The sequence below is a fragment of the Sus scrofa genome, unplaced genomic scaffold (genome assembly GCF_000003025.6).
Source record: "Sus scrofa isolate TJ Tabasco breed Duroc unplaced genomic scaffold, Sscrofa11.1 Contig1813, whole genome shotgun sequence".
Lineage (NCBI taxonomy): Eukaryota > Metazoa > Chordata > Mammalia > Artiodactyla > Suidae > Sus > Sus scrofa.
Window position 1 is genome coordinate 64,159 of NW_018084953.1, and position 25,557 is coordinate 89,715.

At 37.6% G+C, this 25,557-nt stretch overlaps 1 protein-coding gene and 1 pseudogene across 1 annotated transcript; one reads left to right on the top strand and one right to left on the bottom strand.

The window, feature by feature from the left end:
• Positions 1–301: 301 nt before the first annotated feature.
• Positions 302–1,289, bottom strand: LOC110258294 (annotated as a pseudogene).
• A 9,636-nt stretch (positions 1,290–10,925) lies between these two features.
• Positions 10,926–14,098, top strand: LOC110258293 (olfactory receptor 2W1-like). Its single transcript, XM_021081459.1, is given in 2 exon segments — positions 10,926–13,352; positions 13,354–14,098. Coding segments are annotated over 2 exon segments (963 nt in total). The 5' UTR covers positions 10,926–12,539; the 3' UTR covers positions 13,504–14,098.
• Positions 14,099–25,557: the final 11,459 nt, after the last annotated feature.

A 25,557-nucleotide genomic window follows, 5' to 3' on the forward strand; every position in this document is an offset into this window, starting at 1 on the left:
GTCTCAGAGTTCCCATCGTGACTCAGTGGTTAACAAATCCGACTAGGAACCATGAGGTTGCGGATTTGATCCCTGGCCTTGCTCAGTGGGTTAAGGATCTGGCATTGCCGTGAGCTGTGGTGTGGGACACAGACACAGTTTGGATCCCACATTGCAGTGGCTCTTGTGTAGGCTGGCAACTGCAGCTCCATTTGGACCCCTAGCCTGGCAATCTCCATGTGCTGCAGGTGCGGCCATAGGAAAGACAAAAAAAAAAAAAAAAAAAAAAAAAAAGTCTCAAAGGACCAGAAGAACCCTCCAAGATAGATAATACTCTTCAAACAAAAGCTGCTAAACAGGTGATCCATCACATCTCCCTCTCCCACCCCATTAATCTTTTAACTGCCCCCTTTATATCTTTGTTTCTCAAGGTATAGATTAGAGGGTTGAGGCTAGGTGTGACAACAGTATAAAAGAGGGCAATGAACTTTCCTTGATCTTGAGAACCTCTTGTTGGGGGCTGGAGATATATGCACATGACTGGAATGAAAAACAGGGATACAACCAGAAGATGGGCTCCACATGACCCAAAGACTTTCTGAAGTCCAGCTGTTGACTGCATCCTCAGCACAGCATGGGCAATGGCACCATAGGAGCTGAGAATGAGAATAAGTGGTATGATCACAAAAATGGAGCTCAACACCATGAGGGTCAGCTCATTAGCACGGGTATCAACACAAGACAGTCGCAGCAGTGCTGGAACTTCACAGAAGAAATGATCCACCTGACAATGTCCACACAGGGGTACCCAGGAGGTAAATGAGGAGTGAAGTGCTGAGGTGGTAAAGCCACCCACCCAAGAAGCCACAGCCAACAGATGGCAGAAACGAGGGTGCATGAGGACAGTGTAATGCAAGGGTCTACATACAGCTGCATAACGGTCATAGGACATCACCACCAGTAGCATACACTCAGCAGTTCCCAATGCAAGAACAAAATAGAGTTGAATCATGCACCCGACATAAGAAATGTTTTTCTCTGGGCCCCAGAGGTTGACCAGCAACTGGGGGATGGAGCTGGTGGTATAGCAGAGATCCAGAAAAGACAGGTTTGAGAGGAAGAAGTACATGGGAGTGTGGAGATGGGAGTCCAAGTATGACAAGATAATGATGAACAGGTTGCCTATCAATGTAATCAAGTAGAACATCAAAATAACTACAAAGAGAACTAACTCAAGGTGAGGCCAATTAGAAAAACCCAGTAGAATAAAGTAATCTTCAGAACTTGCATTTTTTTCCTTCATCATTCATTTTTTTGCAATACCTGAGGAAAGAAGCACATAAACTGAAGGATGCCCCACTCATTGTCAAACCACTGAAAACTGATTGGGGAAAAAATCTATGCCATTTCCAAATACTGCAATATGACAGTAGGATTTTTATGGTTTTGTTTTGAAGTTTCATTCAGACATTTGCCCTGTTGTAGATACAATCAATAACTTCTCAAGCTAATGAGTTCCTTTGTGCATCCATAAGTTAGCATTTGGATAAATGATTAAAGACATCCCATATCTTTTCATTTAAAAAAAACCCTTTTTTTACAAAAAGAAAATCTTTATCCTCCTTTCCGTAATGTTCAGATTATTTCCAATTTTGTGATTACACAGAAAGAAATATCTCCAGTTTTAATCATCTTACATAAAGCTGAGAGAATTTACCATGAGATGAAAAACAATTCAGTAGTAACTTTAAAATGTCGATGTTGAATGAAAAAGTCAATTTCAGTTGAATATGTTTATAGAAAGGATGAAATATTCTTATTTATTTATGTTGTCAGCTTATTCTCAGACAAAAATAACATGAAAATACAAGTATAAAGACACATGCATGCACACACCAACTTATTAATATTCACAATAATGAGCTAAGATGAATCTCATTGCATGAGTATCAACACATGATAATCACAGCAGTGCTGAAACTTCACAGAAGTGGTCCACTGGACAATGTCCACACAATGGCACCCAGAAGGTAAAGGAGGAATGAAGTGCTGAGGTGGTGAAGCCACATACTCAAGTGGCCTTTATGGAAACAAAGAAACAAAAATGACTGATAGTCTTGATTAATTAACTGAGACGTGAAATAGATTGGAGAATTCAGTGATAAAATGCTTCCAAACATAAATGAGAAGACAACTTTTTTTGGAAGACAAAAAAAAAAAGGGACAGTCAAAGAAAAGGTTTAGGAAGGAGCAAGAAAGGGAAAGTGTTTGGATCAGGAAAGACAGGAGGAACTCTGATTGTGGTACTTGAAAGTGCATATATCACAAGGTTGTGAGATCTGGAAAATAAGGCTAAAAAGTAGTTTCCACAAAATTTCTTAGAATAAGAGCTAAGAAATTAAATTCTAAGCCATAATTTACAATTACATCATATGTCTTTAGGTCTACGATTTGAAATGAGAGAATCTGAATAGAAAATCCACTAATTTTTAACAGACAAAGACATGGGAGTTCCCTGTTGTGGCTCAGTGGAAAAGAACCCAGCTAGTATCCATAAGGAGCAGGATTTTATCCCTGGCCCTGCTCAGTGGGTTAAGGATCTGGCATTGCTGTGAGCTGTGGTGTAGGTCACAGATGCGGCTCGGATCTGGGGTTGTTGTGGCTATGACGTAGGTCAGCAGCTGTAGCTCTGATTTGACCCCTAGCCTGGGAACTTCCACACACCATGGTGCGGCCCTAAAAAGCAAAAAAAATAAAAAATAAAAAAAAAATAAGGGACAATGACATGAATATCACATAAAATCCAAATACAAGGTCATCTTGTGGTGGTTTTTTTGTAAAAAAAATAATAATAATAATAATAAAGTTAAGAAATTCATATGTTTACTAATAGTTTGATTTTCAGTTGCTTATTTTCTCTGTGCATTATCCATCTTTCATAGAAAAAATAAACACTTTTATTATATAGTTATTGCTGCAAGTCACAGTGATCCACCATTGAAATATTCCCAAACAGCTTTGCCCTGCCACTTCTGCTCCTCTCACATTCTCTAATTGAATAGGACAAAAGACAAATTCAACCCAAACAGATTCACCTCCAATCTTTTGAGGGACTTTTTTTACTGGCTTAAAAAAGCCAGAGGTGTCTGATTGGTTGAGTTACAAGCTGGAGACCCAGGAACATTGAAGTTGGCTAAGACTGATTTAGGCAGGCATAGAGGTATCTATATACCATTTGATGTTATTGGTATTGTCAATGACTATCAGCTTTTCAAGGTATGACAGAAAAATTCTAATGGATTTTTAAAATTCTCCTAGAATAAGGATTAATACATCATAAGATATCTGAATTCAAATGCTATGGGTACTTTTTCTGATGCAGACATAGTTTTCCTCCCTTATAAAGCTGCCTTAATTTCATATTATATTAATTAAAAGAAAGTAGCAGCTTTGTGGTACTTTCATTACCTGTCTTTCAGAATTTTTCTAAAAGTAAAAAGGGATAAGAGGTAAGGGACAGAAAAAATACAGAATTCAGGAAGATAAAACTTCAAAGGTTTGTGGTTTGATTTTCTTCTTAGTGGAAAAGAGGTAAATGAAGACCCTATCAAAGGTAGACTTTATAAACCATGGAATAAAATATTTTCTTTCTTCCATTAAGTCATTACTGGGAAAGCAGATGGCTTGGCACTTTCTTCTCACCCCCATTGTTACTAATAGACATTTTTCTAAGTCTTGTCCTATTCGTTCCTTTATACTAAACCTGGTTTAGTGCTCCATCAACTTCTTTCAATACTGACCTCCCTGTGTTTGTCCATCTTCTCTATCATTCTCTTCCTGTCTATGCCCTCATCATGTATAAACTAATATGAAGCTCTCTGGTTGTCATGTGACCTAAGAACATTAACCTAATTGCCCTCATAGTCCATCTTTGCTAATGTACATAATCTAACTATCGAAAGTAGTCTGAAAATAATTATGATTATCATTGCCACAGAAGAGAGAGCCTAGGTTTATCCAAAAGATTTCCTTTTAGCAGAACATGGGAACTCTTTAGGGCATTTAAGGTATCAGGGGATGCACCCCTTACTCCAGAGCAAATGGGGCTTTTACAGGAACAAAAAGAGTAATATGACTTTCTTTTCTTGACTGGGGCCATTGGGAGGATAAATCCCAGGGTTGCAGTTAATGCCCTTCAAGGAGCTTTCCTGGTTAAATTGGTGTCATAGTCACAAGGAAAAACTCTTCACAGAAATGCATTCAGCGTAATCATGAACTCATACTAAAATGACAATAAATTTTTCACCAACAAACAAAACACTAGCAAGTTGAATCCAACAATACATTATGTTGGATTCACATACACTATGTTCAAGTAGAATTTATCTCAGGGATGCAAGGATTTTTCAATATCTATAAATCAATCAGTGTGATATATACCATATAAAAAAATTGAAAAAAAACATATGATCATCTCAATAGATGCAGAAAAACTTCTGATAAAACTCAACATCCATTTATGATTTAAAAAAAAAACTCTCTATAAAAGAGGACATAGAGGGAACATACCTCAACATAATAAAGCCCATATATAACAAACCCACAGCTAAAATCATACTTGATGATGAAAAACATGAAAGCATTTCCTCTAAGATCAGAAACCAAATAAGGATGTCCACTCTTGCCACTTTTATTCAATATAGTTTTGGAAGTTCTAGCCACAGCAATCAGAAAAGAAAAAGAAATAAGAGGAATCCAAACCATAAAGGAAGAAGTAAAGCAGTCACTATTTGCAGATGACATGATATCATGTATAGAAAATCCTAAAGATACCACAAGAAAACTACTTGAGCTCATTGATGAATTTAGCAAAGTTATAGGAAACAAAATTAATACACATAAATCCCTTACATTTCTATAAACTAACAATGAAAGAGCAGAAAGAGAAATTAAGGAAACAATCTCACTTACCATCACATCGAAAAGAATAAAATACCTAGGAACAAACCACCTAAAGAGGAAAAAGACCTGTACTTGGAAAACTACAAGACAATAATGAAAGAAACTGAAGACAAAACAAATAGATGGAAAGATATAACAGATTCTTGGATTAGAAGAAAAAATATTATTAAAATGACCATACTACCCAAAGCAATCAAAAGATTCAATGAAATCTCTATTTGAAATATCAATGACATTTTTCACAGAACCAGAACAAATAATTTTAAAATCTGTATGGGGAGTTCCCATTGAATCTGACTAGGAACCATGAGGTTGCAGGTTCGATCCCTGGCCTCATTTAGTAGGTTAAGGATCTGGTGTTGCCGTGAATTGTGGTGTAGGTCGCAGATGCGGCTCAGATCCCGTTTTGCTGTGGCTCTGGTGTAGGCCAGCAGCAACAGCTCCCATCAGACCCCTAGCCTGGGAACCTCCATATGCTATGAGTGTGGCCCTAAAAGGACAAAAGACTAAAAATAAATTAATTAATTTAAAAAATGATGATTAAAAAAAAATGAAATCTGTATGGAAACACGAAAGACTCTGAATAGCCAAAACAATCTTGAGAAAAAAAGAAGACAGCTGGAGGAATCATCGTCGCTGATTTCAGACTACACTGCAAAGCTATAGTAATCAAAACAGTACAGTACTGGCACAAAAACAGACACATGGATCCATGGAACAGGAGACCCCAGAAATAAACCCACACACTATGGTCAATTCATCCACAACAGAGGAGACAAGAACATACAATGGAGAAAAGACAGTTTCTTCAGAAAGTGGTGCTAAGAATACTGAAGAGCTATGTGTAAAAGAAGGAAATTAGGACATTCTGAGGAGTTCCTGCCCTGGCACAGTGGGTTAAGGATCCAGTGTTGCCACAGCTGTGATATAGATGGCAGCCGTGCCCTAGCCCAGGAATTTCCACAGGCTATGGGTGTGGCAAAAAAATTCTCTAACACCATATACAAAAATAAACTCATAATGGATAAAAGACCTAAATGTAAGACCAGATACTAAAAAATTCCTAAAGGAAAACTTAGGCAGAACACTCTTTGACAAAACCACAATAATATCTTTTTGGATTCATAAAAGTAGATGAATGTGATTCAGTGTGATAGTACTAGGAGGTAAGCCTTCAGGAGGTGACTAGGTCATAAGGACAGAGCCCTCAAGAATGGAAATAGTGCTCTTCTAAAAGACTCCACAGAGCTCGCTTGCCCCTTCTGCCCAGAGAGGACACAACAATAAGACTGCATCTATAAACTAGGAAAGTAGACCATCACCAGACACCAAATCTGCCAGCATCTTGATCTTGGCTTTCCCAGCTTCTAAAATTATAAGAAATAATTGTTGGGAGTTTCCCAAGTCGTGGCACAGCAGAAATGAATCCGATTAGGAACCATGAGGTTGTGGGTTCGATTCCTGGCCTCACTCAGTGGGTTAAGGATCCAGCATTGACGTGAGCTTTAGATTGCAGATGAGGCTCAGATCTGGCTTTGCTGTGGCTGTGACATAGGCCAGCAGCTGTAGCTCCAATTAGACCCCTAGCCTGGGAACCTCCATATGCCACAGGTGTGGCCCTTAAAAGACAAAAGACAAAATAATAATAATAATAATAATTGTTGGTTTAAGTCCCCAGTCACAATATTTTTGTTATAGCAGCCCAAAGAGACTAAGACAATACATTTTTAAAAAGCAAAATGTATAGTAAGGGCTATTAAAGAAAAATATGAAAACATGATAGAGAAGACTGGGGTGGAGAGGATCTTAGTTTAGATTAGAAAATCAAGGAAGCTCTCATTGAATAGATGATAGCTGAGAAACAAAGTGAAAATAAAGAACACAACTTGGGACAATGTTACTGGTAAGTGCGACAGTGCAAAAACCTTTTAAATGCTTGCATTCCTAGAGAGACACAGGGGTGAAGAGAATGGAAGAAGTTTGGTCGGATAAAAGGGGCTAGGTCATGATAAGGAGTCTGAATCTTATTCTAAGTGTGTAAAGATTCTTAAAAGATTTCAAAAAAGTAAATGGAAAAAAATAAAAATTTTAAGAACACTTTTAGCTGCCAAATGGAGAATGGATTGAAAAGGAATAAAGTTAGAGGAGGGAAACAAGTTTGGAGGCCATTGGATGATGTCGGGGGTAGAGAGTGGCTCATTGTTGGCAGTAGCCGTAAATAAGGAGAGAAGAGGTAAACCTTGAAATAGGTAAAATTTTCAAGGTGAGGGCAAGGGAGTAATTAAGGATGGCCTTAGGTTTCTGGCCAGTAATACGTAGATATTTGTCCCATTTACTATGCTTAGTAAGAATGAAGAGAGAGCAGATTTGGCACAATGGGAATCGAGAGTTTTATTTTCGCCATGTTTAGATTAATATTTTTGCTAAACATCCAAAAATGAATGAAATTTGGCAGTTGGAACTACCAGTTTGATGCTCAATGGAGAAGACTGGAAATACAAATTTGAAAGCCATCAAAATGTAGGTAGCATTTAAAGCCTTGTAACTATATGATAGTGTCCAATGGGGCAGCATAAACAGAGAATACTAGAATCCCTGGTGAGGGCATAGGAGCCTCAGACTCTATATTTCTAAAATTTCCAAATACTCCAGTTATTGTGAAATGCAGCCAAACAATGAGGTGCTGCTAATAATTCACTGTAAATGTCTCCTAAAAGTAAAGGACTAAAGCAAGCAAGAAAAAAAAAAGGTAAATAAAAAGGAAATAGAAGAACACCTCTTGATTTAGTCAAAGGGTTCAAAAAGACATTATATTGTATGTCTAGGGCAAAAGCACCTGCTTCACAATCTGAATTTACCCATCCCTGGAAAAACACTGGGAAATTTTCCAAAAATTAAAGAATCTAGATGATTGCTCTGTAATTTTTCCAGAGGAGCCAACCCATGGAATATACCTATAGAATAAGGATCAAGGGACTAGGGAATCACAGTGCAGTAATGTAATTAAAGCAAATATACATACACAAAAATTTATATACATTTTTGTTTTTTAATTTCTTAAACAAAAACTGAATATTTTTCACAATTGGACTTAAATTATAAAATTCAATTCCAACTTTAAAGAAATTTTAAAAAAGAAAAAAGAAAGCTATAGAAAACTAAAGGCAAATAGAAAAAATACAAGAATGAAATTGAGATCTTTAAATCAAAGTGGATATTGTCGTTTCCATATGTTTAGAATTTTGCTAGACCAAAAAATGTGTCATTGATTTATTTTAAGTTTCTTACTATCTTTATAAATAAATAAATAATATTTACACTATACGTATACAGTTCTAAAAGTATGGTTGAAAAAAGGAAAATGTTGGAGTTCCTGGTGGCTCAACGGGTTAAGGATCAGGCATTGTCACTGCTGTGGCTCTAATTACTGCTATGGCGCAGGTTCAATCCCTGGCCTGGGAACTTCCACATGCCAAGTGTGCTGCCAAAAAAAAAAAAAGGGGGAGAGAGGTGTTTACCATATATCTTGTCAAATACCAGTATGAGCTCTACCAAAAGTGATAAAAATGATTATTTTTACAGCATACACACCGCTTGATTTGATTGAAATAGTAATAGCTAACACTTGTTTGAATGCTTACTATGTGTTAACCAGTATTATACTGTTTTATGTATATTAAATTTATTTAATCCTCATACTAACTGCTTAAAGTATGTATTATTATCCCTCTCTTATAGATAAGAAATCTGATGCTCCAAAAAGTTAAATAATTTTCCCAAGTTCACACGGCTGATAACTGAAACCACAGGATTTCAGTTCAGAAAGTCTGGCTCCATCTACTTTACACCACACTACGTTTCAAATATAGAATACAAAAATTACTACCATACTGAAGCAGATAGTTAAAATTGTTTTATGACTCAGAGATGAGACTTGCAACATTTAAACATGTACATATCATAAGGCAATCAATTTGTGCTTCTGTATTTTATTAATTATTGGTGGAATGTAATTTTAACTCAAGGGAGTCTTGTGACCATAAGCCAACTCATAAAACTCTTCTGAGTACTACTCACTCTAAAACTGGGGGGTTTAAACACTGACCTCTAAGACACAAACAGAATTAGTTGTTACAGATACTGAAGTGTTTGAATTACTAATCACAGTCATCAAGACAAAGCCACATTAGGACTGTATAAAAGGATAAATCTTATGATCCTCAACTTATTATTTAGGGATTTGCAGATTGAATATCTTTCATAAAATTACTATTCAACCTCAGGCATCAGATATCTTTTTTATACGCTCCAGTAACTTTTTAAATGATACGCTCCAGCAACTTTTTTCCAAATCAATATGTACTATTAATGGTAGGATTATTTTATAGAAATAACACATACTATAATTTGAGTATTGGAAATGCACACTCTAACAGAAAAGTTTATTTGTAACATATTCACTACTAGAGAAAAATGTCTAAAAGACATTTTCCTCATTCCCTATCTTATGCTTTTCTGTCAGTGAATAACTTTTGCATCTATTAAATTTCTCTTAGTGAAATATCAGAATATCTTCTAATTCTCCAGCTGTTTCATTTACAGGCTTTTTTTCTGTGGCACTCTACTGAAATCAATGGGATGTAGTCTGGATGGCTTTGAAACCTTTCTTGAGGTCGGGTTTTGTTTTATTCTTATTTTGAATTAATGGTTGCTTTTTAATATTTCACTGGGACCAAGACTATTTGCAAGCTGATTTAAAGTCAGAACAAGTAGTAAGAATTTCTGACACGTTTCCTCCCCTTCCTCGAAGTCACATGTTCAAGAAGGAGGAGTCCTGTCGAGAATCTATATTTTAACACACATCAGGAAAAAAACAGAACTCGCAGTGGCGCTGCAGGAAAAAAAAAGGAGAAAGCTGCAGCCCCGGAGAGCAAATGCTTAACCAGGATCTGGTTTCCACAGAGTGGGCTCCACACGGGTCAAAAAGTACAACATCAGGGAAACGTTCTCTGGATCACAGTAATGTTACTCTTTAATATCTCTTGGAAAATAGTGTGTCTAAGTTGGTAAAACAATTTGTGGGACGTAAAAGAAAGAGAATTTGGAACTACAAAGACTAAGGATCCTGCTGACTTTCAGGATGTTTAGAACAAATAAATATTGTAAACCTCTGAAGAGAAATTCTCTTTATCTCCATTATGGAGGAAAGATTAAATTTATTCTCTTGGAGTTCCCGTCGTGGCTCAGTGGTTAACGAATCCGACTAGGAACCATGAGGTTGCGGGTTCGGTCCCTGCCCTTGCTCAGTGGGTTAAGGATCCGGCGTTGCCGTGAACTGTGGTGTAGGTCGCAGATGCGGCTCAGATCCCGCGTTGCTGTGGCTCTGGCGTAGGCCGGTGGCTACAGCTCCGATTCTACCCCTAGCCTGGGAACCTCCATATGCCATGGGAGCGGCCCAAGAAAATGGCAAAAAGACAAAAAAAAAAATTTATTCTCTATTGTAAGTAGAGGGCATGATGCTATTACTTTTTTGAGGTATCGCTGGTGTACAATATTACATGTTTCACGTATATGGCATAGTGATTTACAATTTTAAAAGTTATAATCCTAATGTTATTTATTGATTTGTGATTTCAGACATTTCGATTCAGCATTTTTTTCCTTTTTTTCTTTTTATTTTTCCTTTTTTTTTAATTTTTTTTTTATTTTTCTTTCTCTAGAGAAATTTCAGAGAAATCATCTGGATTTGTTTGTTTTTTTTTGGCTGCACCTGAGGTATATGGAAGTTCCCAGGCTAGGGGTCAAATCAGAATTGCAGTCTACATCACAACCACAGCAATGCGAGATCCAAGCCACATCTGTGACCCATACCACAGCCTGCAGCAATGCCAGATTCTTCCTTAACCCACTGAGCAAGACCAAGATCAAACCCACATCCTCATGGATATCTGTCAGATTTTTAACAAGCTGAGCCACAACGGGAACTCCTTGATTCAGCAGTTTAAAAAAGAGAAAAATGTAGATTAAATTGAAAATGAAGGCTTGAAATGTAATATTTTATTCATGAAGACTGAAGAGCTAGAAAGGATTCACATTTTTGATCTATTTCTAAATCTCACAATGAGCATGAAAAATTACGGGGAGATTTCCTATGGGAGATTTTTAATAGATGGGTATTTTCTCTTCCCAAATTAATCTTTCGAGGCTACAAGAATAATTGAAATAGTTAAGAAATTAATTGTATGGTATTGTCTTTAATTTTAAAAGAATTTTCATTTTTGCATTCATATAATTTTAACTGAAGTTCTGTCTTATTCGAGGTTACATAAAACATATGCCTATCAAAATAAGTAATCATTAATTATTAATTCACCCCCCTGCTCAGACAATATATAATTCTAATGGTGTATAAAAGCTTGTAATACATTTCAGAAAGTTAATTTTTTCTTACTATCCATCTTGGTCAATGGCAGAACCTAGACTCAAATAATTCTTGGGAAGCTAATTCTGAGGAAATCACCAAATGACTCTCTCAATACAACTGTCTCAGCCATACCACTTAGTCTTATAAATGTGTCCACTTATGAATCATGGCCATAGTTTGAAGCAATTTCTTCATAATATTCAGGAAATAGATTGAAATGGTATAACAAACAGTAAGCACAACTTTGGTACTATACAGAGAGAAAGTGTCACCAGTTTGATATTTAAATTTAATTTTCATTCATATATTTTTCTCTAAGTTTTCTATCTTTTTATTCAACTTTATTTGTAGAGCTGTTTCAGGTTTACAACAAAATTGAGAGAAAGGTACAGATATTTCCCATTTATGCCCTCCCCATACACATGTACAGTCTTCCTCATTATCAACAACACTCACCAGAATGGTACTTTTTTGAATTAGCATAGTGATGGAGGACATATTTTTAAGTGAGAGGATGGTTAACAAATATGTTTGAATTCAAATGTACCAGTTTGGGTGATAAACTAGGTACTGAGTTGAGAAAGATAAAGGTACCAAGGAATCATGCCAGATCTACTACATAATATATCAGAAAAGCAAAGGTGTAAATCACATTGGTAAATAACTAATGGAAAAGAAGACTAATCCTTCATTCCGACAAAAGCCAAATAATTAGATGTAATAAGTGAATTCACTAACTCAGTTAAAGAATAATATTCCCACATCAAGTAGCTGAGTTTTATGGATAATCACACAATCACACTATTTTAGAAAAAGTTCTAGTCCAAACTTCCAGATTGACATATGAGAAAATTCAGACCCTAAGTTTAAGAGCGAACTCCCTAAGGTCATCTAGATAAAAATATAATATTAAATTTATTACTTTAAAAGAACCGACAAATACCAGACTTACTTGGCCATAATTTTTACTTGTACCATTAATTTTTTCAATTATTTGTATAAATTCTCTACCTTGTTTACTTCTGTATCTCATCAAATTTTTACTCTATGTTGACACATTCCTTCTCCTTCTTCTCCTCCTCCTCCTCTTCCTCCACCTACTCTTCCTCCTACCCTCTCCTCCCTCTCCTTCTCCAACCCCAAAATCAGTTTAGGATTTGGGCACTGAAGGACTATGGGCCAAAGAAACTCTACTTCTCTGCATGATTTCATTCTGCTGGGCTTCTCTGACCATCCCAAACTGGAGATGGCCCTGTCAGGAGTTGTCGCCACCTTCTACTTGATCACACTGGTCGGTAACACAGCCATCATTCTTGCGTCTCTCCTGGACTCCCACCTCCACACACCAATGTACTTCTTCCTCCGGAATTTATCTTTCCTAGACCTATGTTTCACAACCAGCATCGTCCCTCAGATGCTGGTTAACTTGTGGGGGCCTCATAAGACCATCAGCTATGGGGGCTGTGTCATTCAGCTCTATGTTTATATGTGGTTGGGCTCCATCGAGTGCCTTCTCCTAGCTGTTATGTCCTATGATCGTTTCACAGCTATTTGTAAGCCCCTCCATTATTTGGTAATCATGAACCCACATTTATGTCTCAAGATGATTATCATGGTCTGGAGCATTAGTTTGGCCAATTCTGTTGTACTGTGTACACTCACTCTGAATCTGCCTAGATGTGGAAACAACCTTCTGGATCATTTCTTGTGTGAGTTGCCAGCTATGCTCAAGATAGCGTGTATAGACACCACAGCAGTTGAATTGTCTGTTTTTGCTTTAGGCATCGCCATTGTCCTTACACCACTCATCCTTATTCTTATATCCTATGGCTACATTGCCAAAGCTGTGCTGAGAATGAAGTCAAGGGCAGGCCAGCGGAAAGCAATCAATACCTGTGGATCTCATCTCACCGTGGTGTCTATCTTCTACGGAGCTATTATCTACCTATACCTACAACCAGGTAACAGTGCCTCCAAAGATCAGGGTTAAGTTTCTCACCCTCTTTTACACCATCATCACACCAAGTCTCAACCCCCTCATTTACACTTTAAGGAATAAAGACATGAAGGAGGCACTGAAGAAGCTGATGAGAGTTGATCACAAATCTACTAAATCAAAAAGGACCTGGAAGTCATAGAAAAAATTAATGTGATGGAGGCAATAATAAGGTTATCTAACTTTCATTTTTACTGAGGCAAGTAATCCCTAGATCACAGAGATCGATTTATGTAATAATTCTTGTATGCAAACACTTTGTGGATGCAAACACTTTGTGGATGCAAACAATATAACCACCCTACCTTTTTTGGCTTCTAATCATGACATCAATATCATTATCTTGAGTAATGGCTCTAAGTTACTTAAGCCTATCTACCTCTTTATCATGATACACAGGAGTGAGAAGGCACAAATTAAAGGATTTTAAAGGTGACAAAAAAGGCTTACTCATTTCTCATTCATTCATGAAAGATTTATTTCATCATTGTCTCAATCCCAATGGAAAGAAAATATGACAAGTTGGAGGTGAGTTAGGCTTTTGACATAAATCTACATGGAATTTACATAAATTTTGAGGGATTGTACTAATACGTGTATGTAGTGGAATTTCATAAAATAAATATTTTCATTGTCCTATATCATGGTATAATGTTTATATTTTTATGGGAAAATGTGATGATGAATAAAACTTTGGTATTTTTCTATGATCTAAAACCTATCTCTAAAAGACGCCTTTGTTTAATAATTGTAATCCTTATTAATAATTATAATCTGGATGGATTTGGAACTTTGGATACATTGTTGGACTTTAAAAGTAAAAGAAAAGGTAATATTTTCTCCTCTATCACATTACAATTCTTGAAATGTAAAGAAAGGAGGAGTCTTTGGATAATTTTCACTTCCCCAGTCTGAACGACAATAATGACTCACATAAAACATGTTTAATTTGATAAAGAATAGTGTCGACGTTCTTATGGTCCACATAATACCTTTTTAGAGTTGCCTTCAGAAACAGCTCACCATCCCACAAAAAAAGGTTCACAGAGAGTACATAAGTTCTGTGCTCTTAGCTTAGTACCATCTATAATTAATAGGGCTAGAAAATGCATTAAGACTTTGCTATCTTCAATTATCCAAGCACACAAAATACACAATAGTAATGGACTCAGGAGAAAATTACAGGTTATGCTCATCATTGTTTGTTTTCTTGCTTACACTTACTTTTATTTTCTTTTCCAGTCTTTGGCATTTGGGTTGCAAATTGAACCAAAATTTCAAATACTTAACCTCCCTTTTATTTCTCACAATTAATGGGTATATACTTGGAATTTACATTAAATTACAATAAATCCTTTCAAGACACTGAACTTCTATAAGCTAATCAGGACTTCCATAATTTAGTCAGCCTGATATCACACTGTGGAATAATATGTCGCTTGAAAAATGTAAGCGTAATAGTAAGAGTAATCGTAATTAAATCTAATTTTCTCCTTGAGGAAAGGTTACTTTCCTAACTGAGTCTCACATCAACATCCATGAGAGTTTACCACAGATGCTCTAGCTCATCTAACTTAAATGCTCTATTAGCACAGTGTCAATATTCTTGCAGAAGTAGAAAAGATTAATGAGGGGGAAAAATTGTATGATACAAACACATTAGACTAGGACTCAGAAGACCAGTCATTGAACCTCAATTTCTCTCCACTTGAGAAAAAAATTACTTAATTTGTTCCAAGCCTCTGTGTGTTTAATTTAAAATGGATATTAAAGTGATCTCCCTATTTTCCTGCCACTTCTTTCAATGGTTGCCTAAACTTAGCTTCACAATCTTTGTCTCTACACAGAACAAACAGTAGTGGATATCTCGTGTGTGTGTAGGCAGCGGAGAGACTTTCCAAATTGGGACAGTGCTGGGGGCCAGGCAGAGCACTGTCACTTGGAGCCAGCAGACTTTTCAAGGCAAGCAAATGATGAATCTGATTGACAGAATTAATTGCGTGCTTCCTGATCTCTGTATCATAAGTTTAAATGTGAATCTATATATGCAAGCAAAAGTAACACCATTTTATCTATTTGAAAAAACAACATTGCATAATATAATTAGAATCTACCCCGCAACGACTTAACCATACGTGCTAAATTATTCTGCACAGGCAAAAAGTACAAAGGCTCTCAGAAAAGTAATGGATAAGTCTGATTAGGAGGAAACGGAAATAGGTTTATGAAGTAGATGGCACTTGAGATGAACTCTAAAGGTTCTATAAGATCTGAAAACAGCAGAAAACATCAAGGTGAATAGGGTGTGGTAAAGTCATGGAGGCTAAAAACCAGCACAGATGTCTCTTAGAACAAAGAATATAAGTAAAAAGCCTCAGAGATTAAAAATGTGTTGATAAACAGAAACCAGATTGAGCAATCAATAAGAATACATGGGAGTTCCCGTCGTGGCGCAGTGGTTAACGAATCCGACTAGGAACCATGAAGTTGCAGGTTCGATCCCTGCCCTTGCTCAGTGGGTTAACGATCCGGCGTTGCCGTGAGCTGTGGTGTAGGTTGCAGATGCGGCTCGGATCCCGCGTTGCTGTGGCTCTGGCGTAGGCTGGTGGCTCCAGCTCCGATTCGATCCCTAGCCTGAGAACCTCCATATGCCGAGGGAGCGGCCCAAGAAATAGCAACAACAACAAAAGACAAAAGACCAAAAAAAAAAAAAAAAATTAGAATACATGAATGAAATGCCCACTGTGTGAAAGGTATTATGAGAAATCACCTTGTGTGTTTAAATGTTATATGGTCAACATTTGGGAACCACTGCTTTTGCTTTAGCAAAGAAATATGACAGATAAAGAAAATGCGGTATATATATATATATATGTATATATATCCATAGTTATTATATGATTAATATGATGTAAACACCTGAAAAATCTATGCAATTATGTAAATAATAATATATTAATATATTATTTAGCCATAAAAAGGAAGGAGATGCTGCCATTTGCAAAAAAAAAAAAAAAAAAAAAAAGATGGAACTTGAAAGCCTTAAGCTAAGTGAAATAAATCAAAGACTAATAGTATATGACTTCACATACACGTCAAATCTAAAAAAAGACTCAACATATTGATCCAGAAAACAGATTGGTACTTGCCAGAGAGCAGGGCCCCACCCTGCTCCACAAATGGGAATTGGTAAAATAGGCAAAGGTGGTCAAAAGGTGCAGACATCCAGTTATAAGATAAATGAGTCCCGGGGATGTAACATACAGCGTGGTGACTGTACTTAGCAATGCTATGTGGTTTATTTGAGAGTTGCTAAGAGGAAAACTTAAAAGTTCCCACCACAAGAAAAAAAAAATTGTAACTGTGTGTGGTGATGAAAGTTAACTCATTATAGTAACTATAACATTGTACACCTAAAACCAATACAATTTTATATGTCCCACTGATGTCTCAATAAAAGTTGAAATAAATTTAAGACAAATATCATAAAGAAAAGAACATATGTATTATTTAATATTCCTTCCACTAACAACATTCACTAATCAAGTAGCTCTGCCTGAAAATGATTCCCAAAAAAAAGAAAATCGTGAAATCAATGACTTTTCAAAAAAAAATCATTAAATCAATGCCCTTTCAATACCACTAAATCCAAACACCCATATGAAATTCATTTCATGCAATTTGATGTTACGTAAATACACAAACTGATGGACTGCCATAAATTTTCATGTGTATCTACTGTTTTGATTTTGCAAAGAAAGGCAAGTATGTCTGGCTAGTAGATGTATTAACCAGAAATTACATATCACAATGATCAGACATATTAAATCTAAATCAAATTACTTTAGGTACCAAACATTGTACCTAACATAATGTCAGACATTATGACAAATTGGAAATATAAAGATTAATTTTGAAGAAAAAATCCTTCTGTACTGTTCCCAATTACTACAAGACTCAAATACATGGAAAAAAAATCCGTGCAATTATTTTTTTTCAGGTTTGTTTCAGAGACATGCATAGGTAAGATGAAACTTAGGTCTCCTAAAGAAAGTATAATAATTATAAAATCCAAAAAAATCAAAATGGCAATAATATACGAGGTGTTGATATAGAGAAACCGTACAAGAATTCTCTCTTATGCGGTGACTTGGAAGATGTTTCTAGTTCCCCGTGTTAAAGAGGAAAACCAGAGGCCCAAAATGACATCACTTGTGCTAAAGTCCATGATACCAAATCTAGATTTAATACCTAACCTAACTGCAGTTTCAACCTTCACCACCAATGTGATCTTAATCAACCAGTATGTGGAACTTTCTGGTCAGCACCAATGAGGTATAATCTGTCACATGGGCCCTCTCCATTCTCCCAGAGGAAGAAAAGGCAACCGGCATGATAAAACCCTTGCCATTTTCTTCCCCCCAAAAGAGAAGATTTTTCTGGCATGAAAAAAAATCTTTACTTTTCTTTGGCTATTAACTAATTCCCTTACCCCACCTTTCTTCCTATAAAAACTTTCCTATTTGTAAAACCCCTTGTAATGCCCTTCTAGAGTTGTTAACAGATGTAGGAGACGTTACCCATTCCCCTGGGTGAGACGGTGCTCAGTTCATGAATCACCTAATAAAGCCAATCAGAACTTAAAATTAATCCATGAAATTTGGGCTTGTATCACCTAAATAGACTCCTAAGGAATATTCTAGTGAATTATTTGTCACTAAAACAACTGGAAATGGAAGAAATATAAATGTCTTATCAAATGTATTGTGCTATCAAATTCTGGAAGGGAAAAAAAAAAAAGCAAACACCACCGTAATCTCTCCTGGCACTACCAACAAATACAGATTTTTGGAAGAATGGACCAAACTAACCAGAAAAGAGACCATTTTAATAGAATGCTTGGATATAACACCAAAAGCACAAGCAGCAAAAGCAAAAATCAACAAATGGGCCTACATCAAACGAAAAACCAAAAGAGACAATCTACAAAACACAAAGGCAACCTACAGAATAGGAGAAAATATTTGCAAATCATGTCTCAGATAAGAGGCTAATATCCAAAATATATAAAGAACTCATTCAACTCAATAGCCAAAAAACAAACAACCCAACTGAAAAACAGTCCGAGGAAGTGAATAACATTTCTCCAAAGACGGCATACAAGTGGCCAACACATTTATGAGGAGGTGCTCAATTCACGGATCATCCGGGAAATGCACATCCAAACCAGAATGACATATCATCTTACACCTAGTAGAATGGCTAGCATCTGGGAGGCAAAGAATACAAGCGTTTGTCAGGATGTGGAGAAAAGGGGAACTTTTGTGTATGTTGGTGGGAATGTAAATTGTTTGAGCCGCTATGGAAAAGAATATGAAGGGGTTTTTTAATTAAAAATAGAATTACCATATAACACAGCAATTCCACTTCTGGGCATATAGCCAAGGAAAATGAAAACAGGATCCCAAAGAGATACCTGAACTTCGATGTTTATTGCAGCATTAGTCACAATGGCCAATACATAGAAACAGCCCATTCTATGTCCATCAGTGGGTGAATGGATAAAGAAGATGTGATACCACACACACACATACACACACACACACACACACACACACACACACACACACACACACACACACACACAGGAATGTTATTCTGCTATGAGAAGAAAATCTTGCCATCTGCAACAACATGAATGGACTTTGAAGTCAGGATGCTAAGTCAGAGAAGTTAAGCAGAGAAAGACAAATCCTACTCATTACCACTTGTACGTGAATTCTAAAACAGACACTCTTAGAAACAGACAGTAGAATGCTGGCTGCCAGGGGCTAGAGAGCTGGGGAACTGAGATGTTTAAGAGTACAACTAGAAGGTTAAATAGTTCAGGAAATCTAAGGTACAGCATGGTGATTATAGTCAACCATATTCAAAACAAATGTTTCCACTGCTAAGAGACTAAGTCTTAAATGTTCTCATCACAAAAAAAGAAGTGGTTATTATGTGGCATGATGGAGGTGTTAGCTAACATTATGGTGGTAATTATAATGTTATATTTAAATGTAACACTGTACATCTTGAACATACACAGTGTCATATATCAATCGTATAACATTGTTTGCTACAGTCCTGTGGGATTCACGAATGTAAGGCCCATCGGTCATCAGAGCCTACCCATCTAGGGACCTGTCCCTTGGGCCGCGGTGAAATTTCTGAGGCACATTACTTGCATACAAGCTCCTTCCAGGGAGATACTGGTGATTTGGAGGGGACTACTGGGAGATGGCAGAAAAGGTGCCTACCAGTTTCCCCAGTCTCTGGGGCCGATCACAGCCAGCCACCAGATGTGGGCTAAATTAAAAGCCTGACCCTTAGGGCAGCTGCTTTTAAAGTTTGCCAATGGGCCTCTTTCAGGGAAAGCCTGGGAGATCAGCTTTTCTGTTTGCTCCCTCAACAGTCAACCCAGGAGAATGAGTCACATCTCCTACATCTGTTAACAACTCCTCTTTCTTTGCTCTAGTCTTGAGGGTCTCATGGATGCAAGTCTCACTGGCTTTCAGAGTTAAGAGTTTGGAGGGTCCATCCCTCAGATGGAACTCTTGAAAGCTGGGGTGTTAAAAATGCGGTTCTGGAGTTCCCCTCGTAGTGCAGTGGAAACAAATCCGACTAGTATCCATGAGGCTGAGGGTTCAATCCCTGGCCTTGCTCAGTGGGTTAAGGATCGGTGTTGCTGTGAGCTGTGGTATAGGTCACAGAAACAGCTTGGATCGGGCATTGCTATAGCTGTGGTGTAGGCTGGCAGCTGTAGCTCCGATTTGGCCTCTAGCCTGGGAACCTCCATATGCCTCGGGTGTGGCCCTAAAAAAAAGCCAAAAAATATAGACATTTATGGGGTCCAAACCCTGGGCTCCTCAGGGAGGAATTGGGAGCTGGGAGTTTCTCCCAATTGTATAGTGCTCTGCCAGGGCAGGGCAGGGCAGGGGGGAGCTATGGTGAGGGGGTGTCTCAATCATTTCCACCCATCAGAACGTGAGTATTTTCTCATCCACTCAAGGTGTAGAGAAGTCACTCAAGTAGTTTCTGGATTTCTTTCAGAGATAAATACTCTGTCTTGTTGCACATTGGATGTGTCCATGGGAAGAGTGGAGTTCAGGAATCTCCTTTGTTGCCATCTCGGTTGGCCCCCATCTCAAGGAGTCTACATTTTGTTCTAGGTACATAAGAGTCTTGAAAGATTTCAGACAGGTAAACGAAAATATTTTATTTAGCTTTTTTTTTTTAAGAACTCTTTTGGAGAGTCCTCTGGTGACCTAGCAGTTCAGCATCCAGTGTTGTCACTGCTATGGCACAGGTCTGATCCTGCCCCAAGTACTCCTGCATGCCGCAGGAATGTTCCCCGCCCCCCTCCCCCCCAAAAAAGGAAGAGTTTTGGCTGTCACGCAGAGAATGAATTAAGCAGGGATCAAGATATGAGGCCATTGAGTGATCCAGGAAAAAGAAGGCAGGTGCTCAGTGTAACAGTAGACATGGGAAGAACAGGTTAAACTTGGACTAGTTCAGACTTTCAAGGTGATGGCAGAGGAATAATTAAGGATGACTACGGTTTTTGGCCAGTGATAGGCAGATCTTTGTACCATAGACTATGATTAGGAAGATTGAGGTGATAGCAGATTTGGCACAGTGGGAATCAAGAGTTCTAGTTTAGCCATGTTTAGGTTCTTATTCTTTCTCTTTTCCCCTTTCGCCACACCCATGGCATGTGGAAGTTCCAGGGCCAGGGACTGAACCTGGGCCACCTGAGCTACGGCAGTGACCCTGCCAGATCCTTAACCCACTGAGCCACACAGGAACTCCTAGGTTCATATTCTTGTTAGACATCCAAATGTAAATGCAATTAGGTGGTCGGGATTACCAGTTTCATGCTTAGTGGAAAAGACTGGAAACATAAATTTTAAAGCCATCAACATGTAGCTGGCATTTAAAGCCCTGAAACTATATGATATTGTCCAGAGAAGCAGTATAAACAGAGAATAATATAGCCTCTGGGGAGGGCACGGGAATTAGATTCTGTATTTCTAAAATTTCCACATATCCCAGTTATTCTGAAGTGAAGCCAAATGGGGAAGCACTGCTAATAATTTCATTTAAATGGTCCCCATAAGTAAAGGGCTAAAGCAAGAAAGAAAAAATAGGGAAATAAAAAGGGTTCAGAAAAACACATCTCGATTTAGTCAAAGGGGTTCAAAAACACATTATATTGCATGTCTAAGACAAAAGCACTTGCTTCACAATCTGGATTTACCCATTCCCGGAAAACTAATGTGAAATTTTTCAAAAACTAAAGAATCCACAGAGTTCCCATGGTGACGCAGCAGAAATGAATCAGACTAGGAACCATGAGGTTGTGGGTTCAATCCCTGGCTTTGCTCAGTGGGTTAAGGATCAGGCGTTGCCCATCTTCTCAGATCCACCTCTTACAGTACTGACAATAAAAACAAAAATAAACAAATGGGACCTAATCAAACTTCAAAGTTTCTGCACAGCAAAGGAAACCCTAAACAACACAAAAAGACAACCCACAGAATGGGAGAAAATCTTTGCAAGTGAATCAACGGACAAGGGATTCATCTCCAAAATTTATAAACACCTTCTGCAGCTCCATACCAAAAAAACAAACAACCTCATCCAAAAATGGGCAGAAGATCTAACCAGACAGTTCTCCAAAGAAGACATACGGACGGCCAGAAAACACATGAAAAGATGTTCAACATCACTCATTAGTAGAAAAATGCAAGTCAAAACCTCTCTGAGGTGCCACCTTACACCAGCCAGAATGGCCATCATCCAAAAGTCTACAAACAGTAAGTGCTGGAGAGGGTGCGGAGAAAAAGGAACCCCAGTACACTGTTGGTGGGATTGTAAATTGGTGCAACCACTGTGGAAAGCAGGATGGAGAGTCCTCAGAAAACTAAGCATAGAACTACCCTTTGATCCAGCAATCCCACTCCTGGCCATCTATCCAGAGAAAACCACGACTCGCAGAGACACTTGTACTCCGATGTTCATTGCAGCACTATTTTCTTTTTTTTTTTTAATTTTTTTATTTTCCCACTGTACAGCAAGGGGGGTCAGGTTATCCTTACATGTATACATTACAATTACATTTTTCCCCCACCCTTTCTTCTGTTGCAACATGAGTATCTAGACAAAGTTCTCAATGCTATTCAGCAGGATCTCCTTGCATATCTATTCTAAGTTGTGTCTGATAAGCCCAAGCTCCGGATCCCTCCCACTCCCTCCCCCTCCCATCAGGCAGCCACAAGTCTCTTCTCCAAGTCCATGATTTTCTTTTCTGAGGAGATGTTCATTTGTGCTGGATATTAGATTCCAGTTATAAGTGATATCATATGGTATTTGTCTTTGTCTTTCTGGCTCATTTCACTCAGGATGAGATTCTCTAGTTCCATCCATGTTGCTGCAAATGGCATTATGTCATTCCTTTTTATGGCTGAGTAGTATTCCATTGTGTATATATACCACATCTTCCGAATCCAATCATCTGTCGATGGACATCTGGGTTGTTTCCATGTCCTGGCTATTGTGAATAGTGCTGCAATGAACATGTGGGTGCCATATGATATCACTTATAACTGGAATCTAACGTCCAGCACAAATGAACATCTCCTCAGAAAAGAAAATCATGGACTTGGAGAAGAGTCTTGTGGCTGCCTGATGGGAGGGGGAGGGAGTGGGAGGGATCGGGAGCTTGGGCTTATCAGACACAACTTAGAATAGATATGCAAGGAGATCCTGCTGAATAGCATTGAGAACTTTGTCTAGATACTCATGTTGCAACAGAACAAAGGGTGGGGGAAAAATGTAATTGTAATGTATACATGTAAGGATAACCTGACCCCCCTTGCTGTACAGTGGGAAAATAAAAAAATTAAAAAAAAAAAAAGAAAATAGTGCTGCAATGAACATCGGAGTACAAGTGTCTCTGCAAGTCGTGGTTTTCTCTGGATAGATGGCCAGGAGTGGGATTGCTGGATCAAAGGGTAGTTCTATGCTTAGTTTTCTGAGGACTCTCCATCCTGCTTTCCACAGTGGTTGCACCAATTTACAATCCCACCAACAGTGTACTGGGGTTCCTTTTTCTCCGCACCCTCTCCAGCACTTATTGTTTGTAGACTTTTGGATGATGGCCATTCTGGCTGGTGTAAGGTGGCACCTCAGAGAGGTTTTGACTTGCATTTTTCTACTAATGAGTGATGTTGAACATCTTTTCATGTGTTTTCTGGCCGTCCGTATGTCTTCTTTGGAGAACTGTCTGGTTAGATCTTCTGCCCATTTTTGGATGAGGTTGTTTGTTTTTTTGGTATGGAGCTGCAGAAGGTGTTTATAAATTTTGGAGATGAATCCCTTGTCCGTTGATTCACTTGCAAAGGATAACCTGACCCCCTTGCTATACAGTGGGAAAATAAAAAAATTATAAAAATAAATAAATAAATAAAAATAACAAAACAAAACAAAACAAAAATAAAGCACCACTATGTACATATTAAAAAAAAATTACAGTGAAGTATTACATCACATCAATCAGAATGGCTATCATCAAAATGTCTACAAATAATAAATGATGGAGAGGGCGTGGAGGAAAGGGAACCCTCCTAACCTGTTAGTGGGAATGTAAATTGGTACAGCCACTATGGAGAACAGTATGGAAGTTCCTTAAAAAACTAAAAATAGAGTTATTATATGATCCAGGAATCCCAATTCTGGGCATGGATCTGGAAAAGATGAAAACTCTATTTCAAAGAGATACATGCACCCCACTTCTTGTAATGGCCAAGACATGGAAACAATCTAAATATCCACCAACAGATGAATGGATAAGAAGATGAAGTACACATGTACAATGGAATATTACTCAGCCATAAAAAGAATGAAATTATGCCATCTGCAGCAACATGGATGGACCTGGAGATTATCGTACTAAGTAAAATAAGTCAGACAGAGAAAGGCAAATATCATATCACTTATACGTGGAATCTAAAAAATGATACAAATGAACTTATTTGTTAAAAAAGAAGTAGACCCAACAGATATAGAAACAAATTTATGGTTACCAAGGGTGAAAAGGGGAGGGACACATTAGAAGGTTGGGATTAATATATACACACTACTATATATAAAATAGATAAACAAGGAACTACTATATTGTAATAATCTATAATGGAAAATAATCTGAAAAGTATATATATTCATATACATAGTCATAGCTATATATATACAGATATGTATCTCAGTCACTTTGCTATACACCTGAGACTACATTGCAAATCAAGCATATTTCAATTTTAAAAAAGATTATTATTGTTGAAGTCCAGCAATTTTACTAGGGTTTTACCATTAAGTATTTTTTTAGCTGAAATAAAGTGAGACTTGTTTAGTCTGTAGATCTATATCTTCTTTTATAACTTGTCAAGTACAGTTTATTATAATTTTGATGCTATGCTTTCTTGGTCATTTTTTTCTTGGTTTTAACAATTCTTCATTCTTTACTTCCTTCTAGGATTTCAGTTGCATCTATTTCTGTTTTTATAATTTTAATTTTTGTTTCTTGTTTTTAATTTTTCCTTATATTTCTGGCCTGAGTTCTACCAGTTCATGATACATGCCTATTTGCTATTTTGCCATATATTTTTTTGAATTTTTGCACTTTCATTTGTGCTATAGTTCATAGCGTCTGTCACATTTTTATGGTTGGCTTTTTAGCAATAAGGACCTTATGTTGGTTACAATTCTTTCCTCCAGCACAGTATTTTGTAATGAGTGTTCCTCATCTGCCAATCCTTTTCCTATTACTTTCTAGGTTTCATTTTCTAGTGTTTTGCATATGGCCAGTAATCAATCTTTTGTATAAAATCCTGATTCTCTTGTCTTTTTTTTTTTTAAGGTCGTACCCACAACATGTGGAGGTTCCCAGGCTAGGGGTCTAATCAGTGCTACAGCTGCTGGCCTCCACTACAGCTACAGCAACACCAGATCTGAGCCGCGTCTGTGACATATACACCACATCTCACGGCAATGCCGAATCTTAACCCACTGAGCGAGGCCAGGGATCAAACCTGTGTCCTCATGGATCCAAGTCGGATTCATTTCCACTGAGCCACGATGGGAACTCCCTGATTCT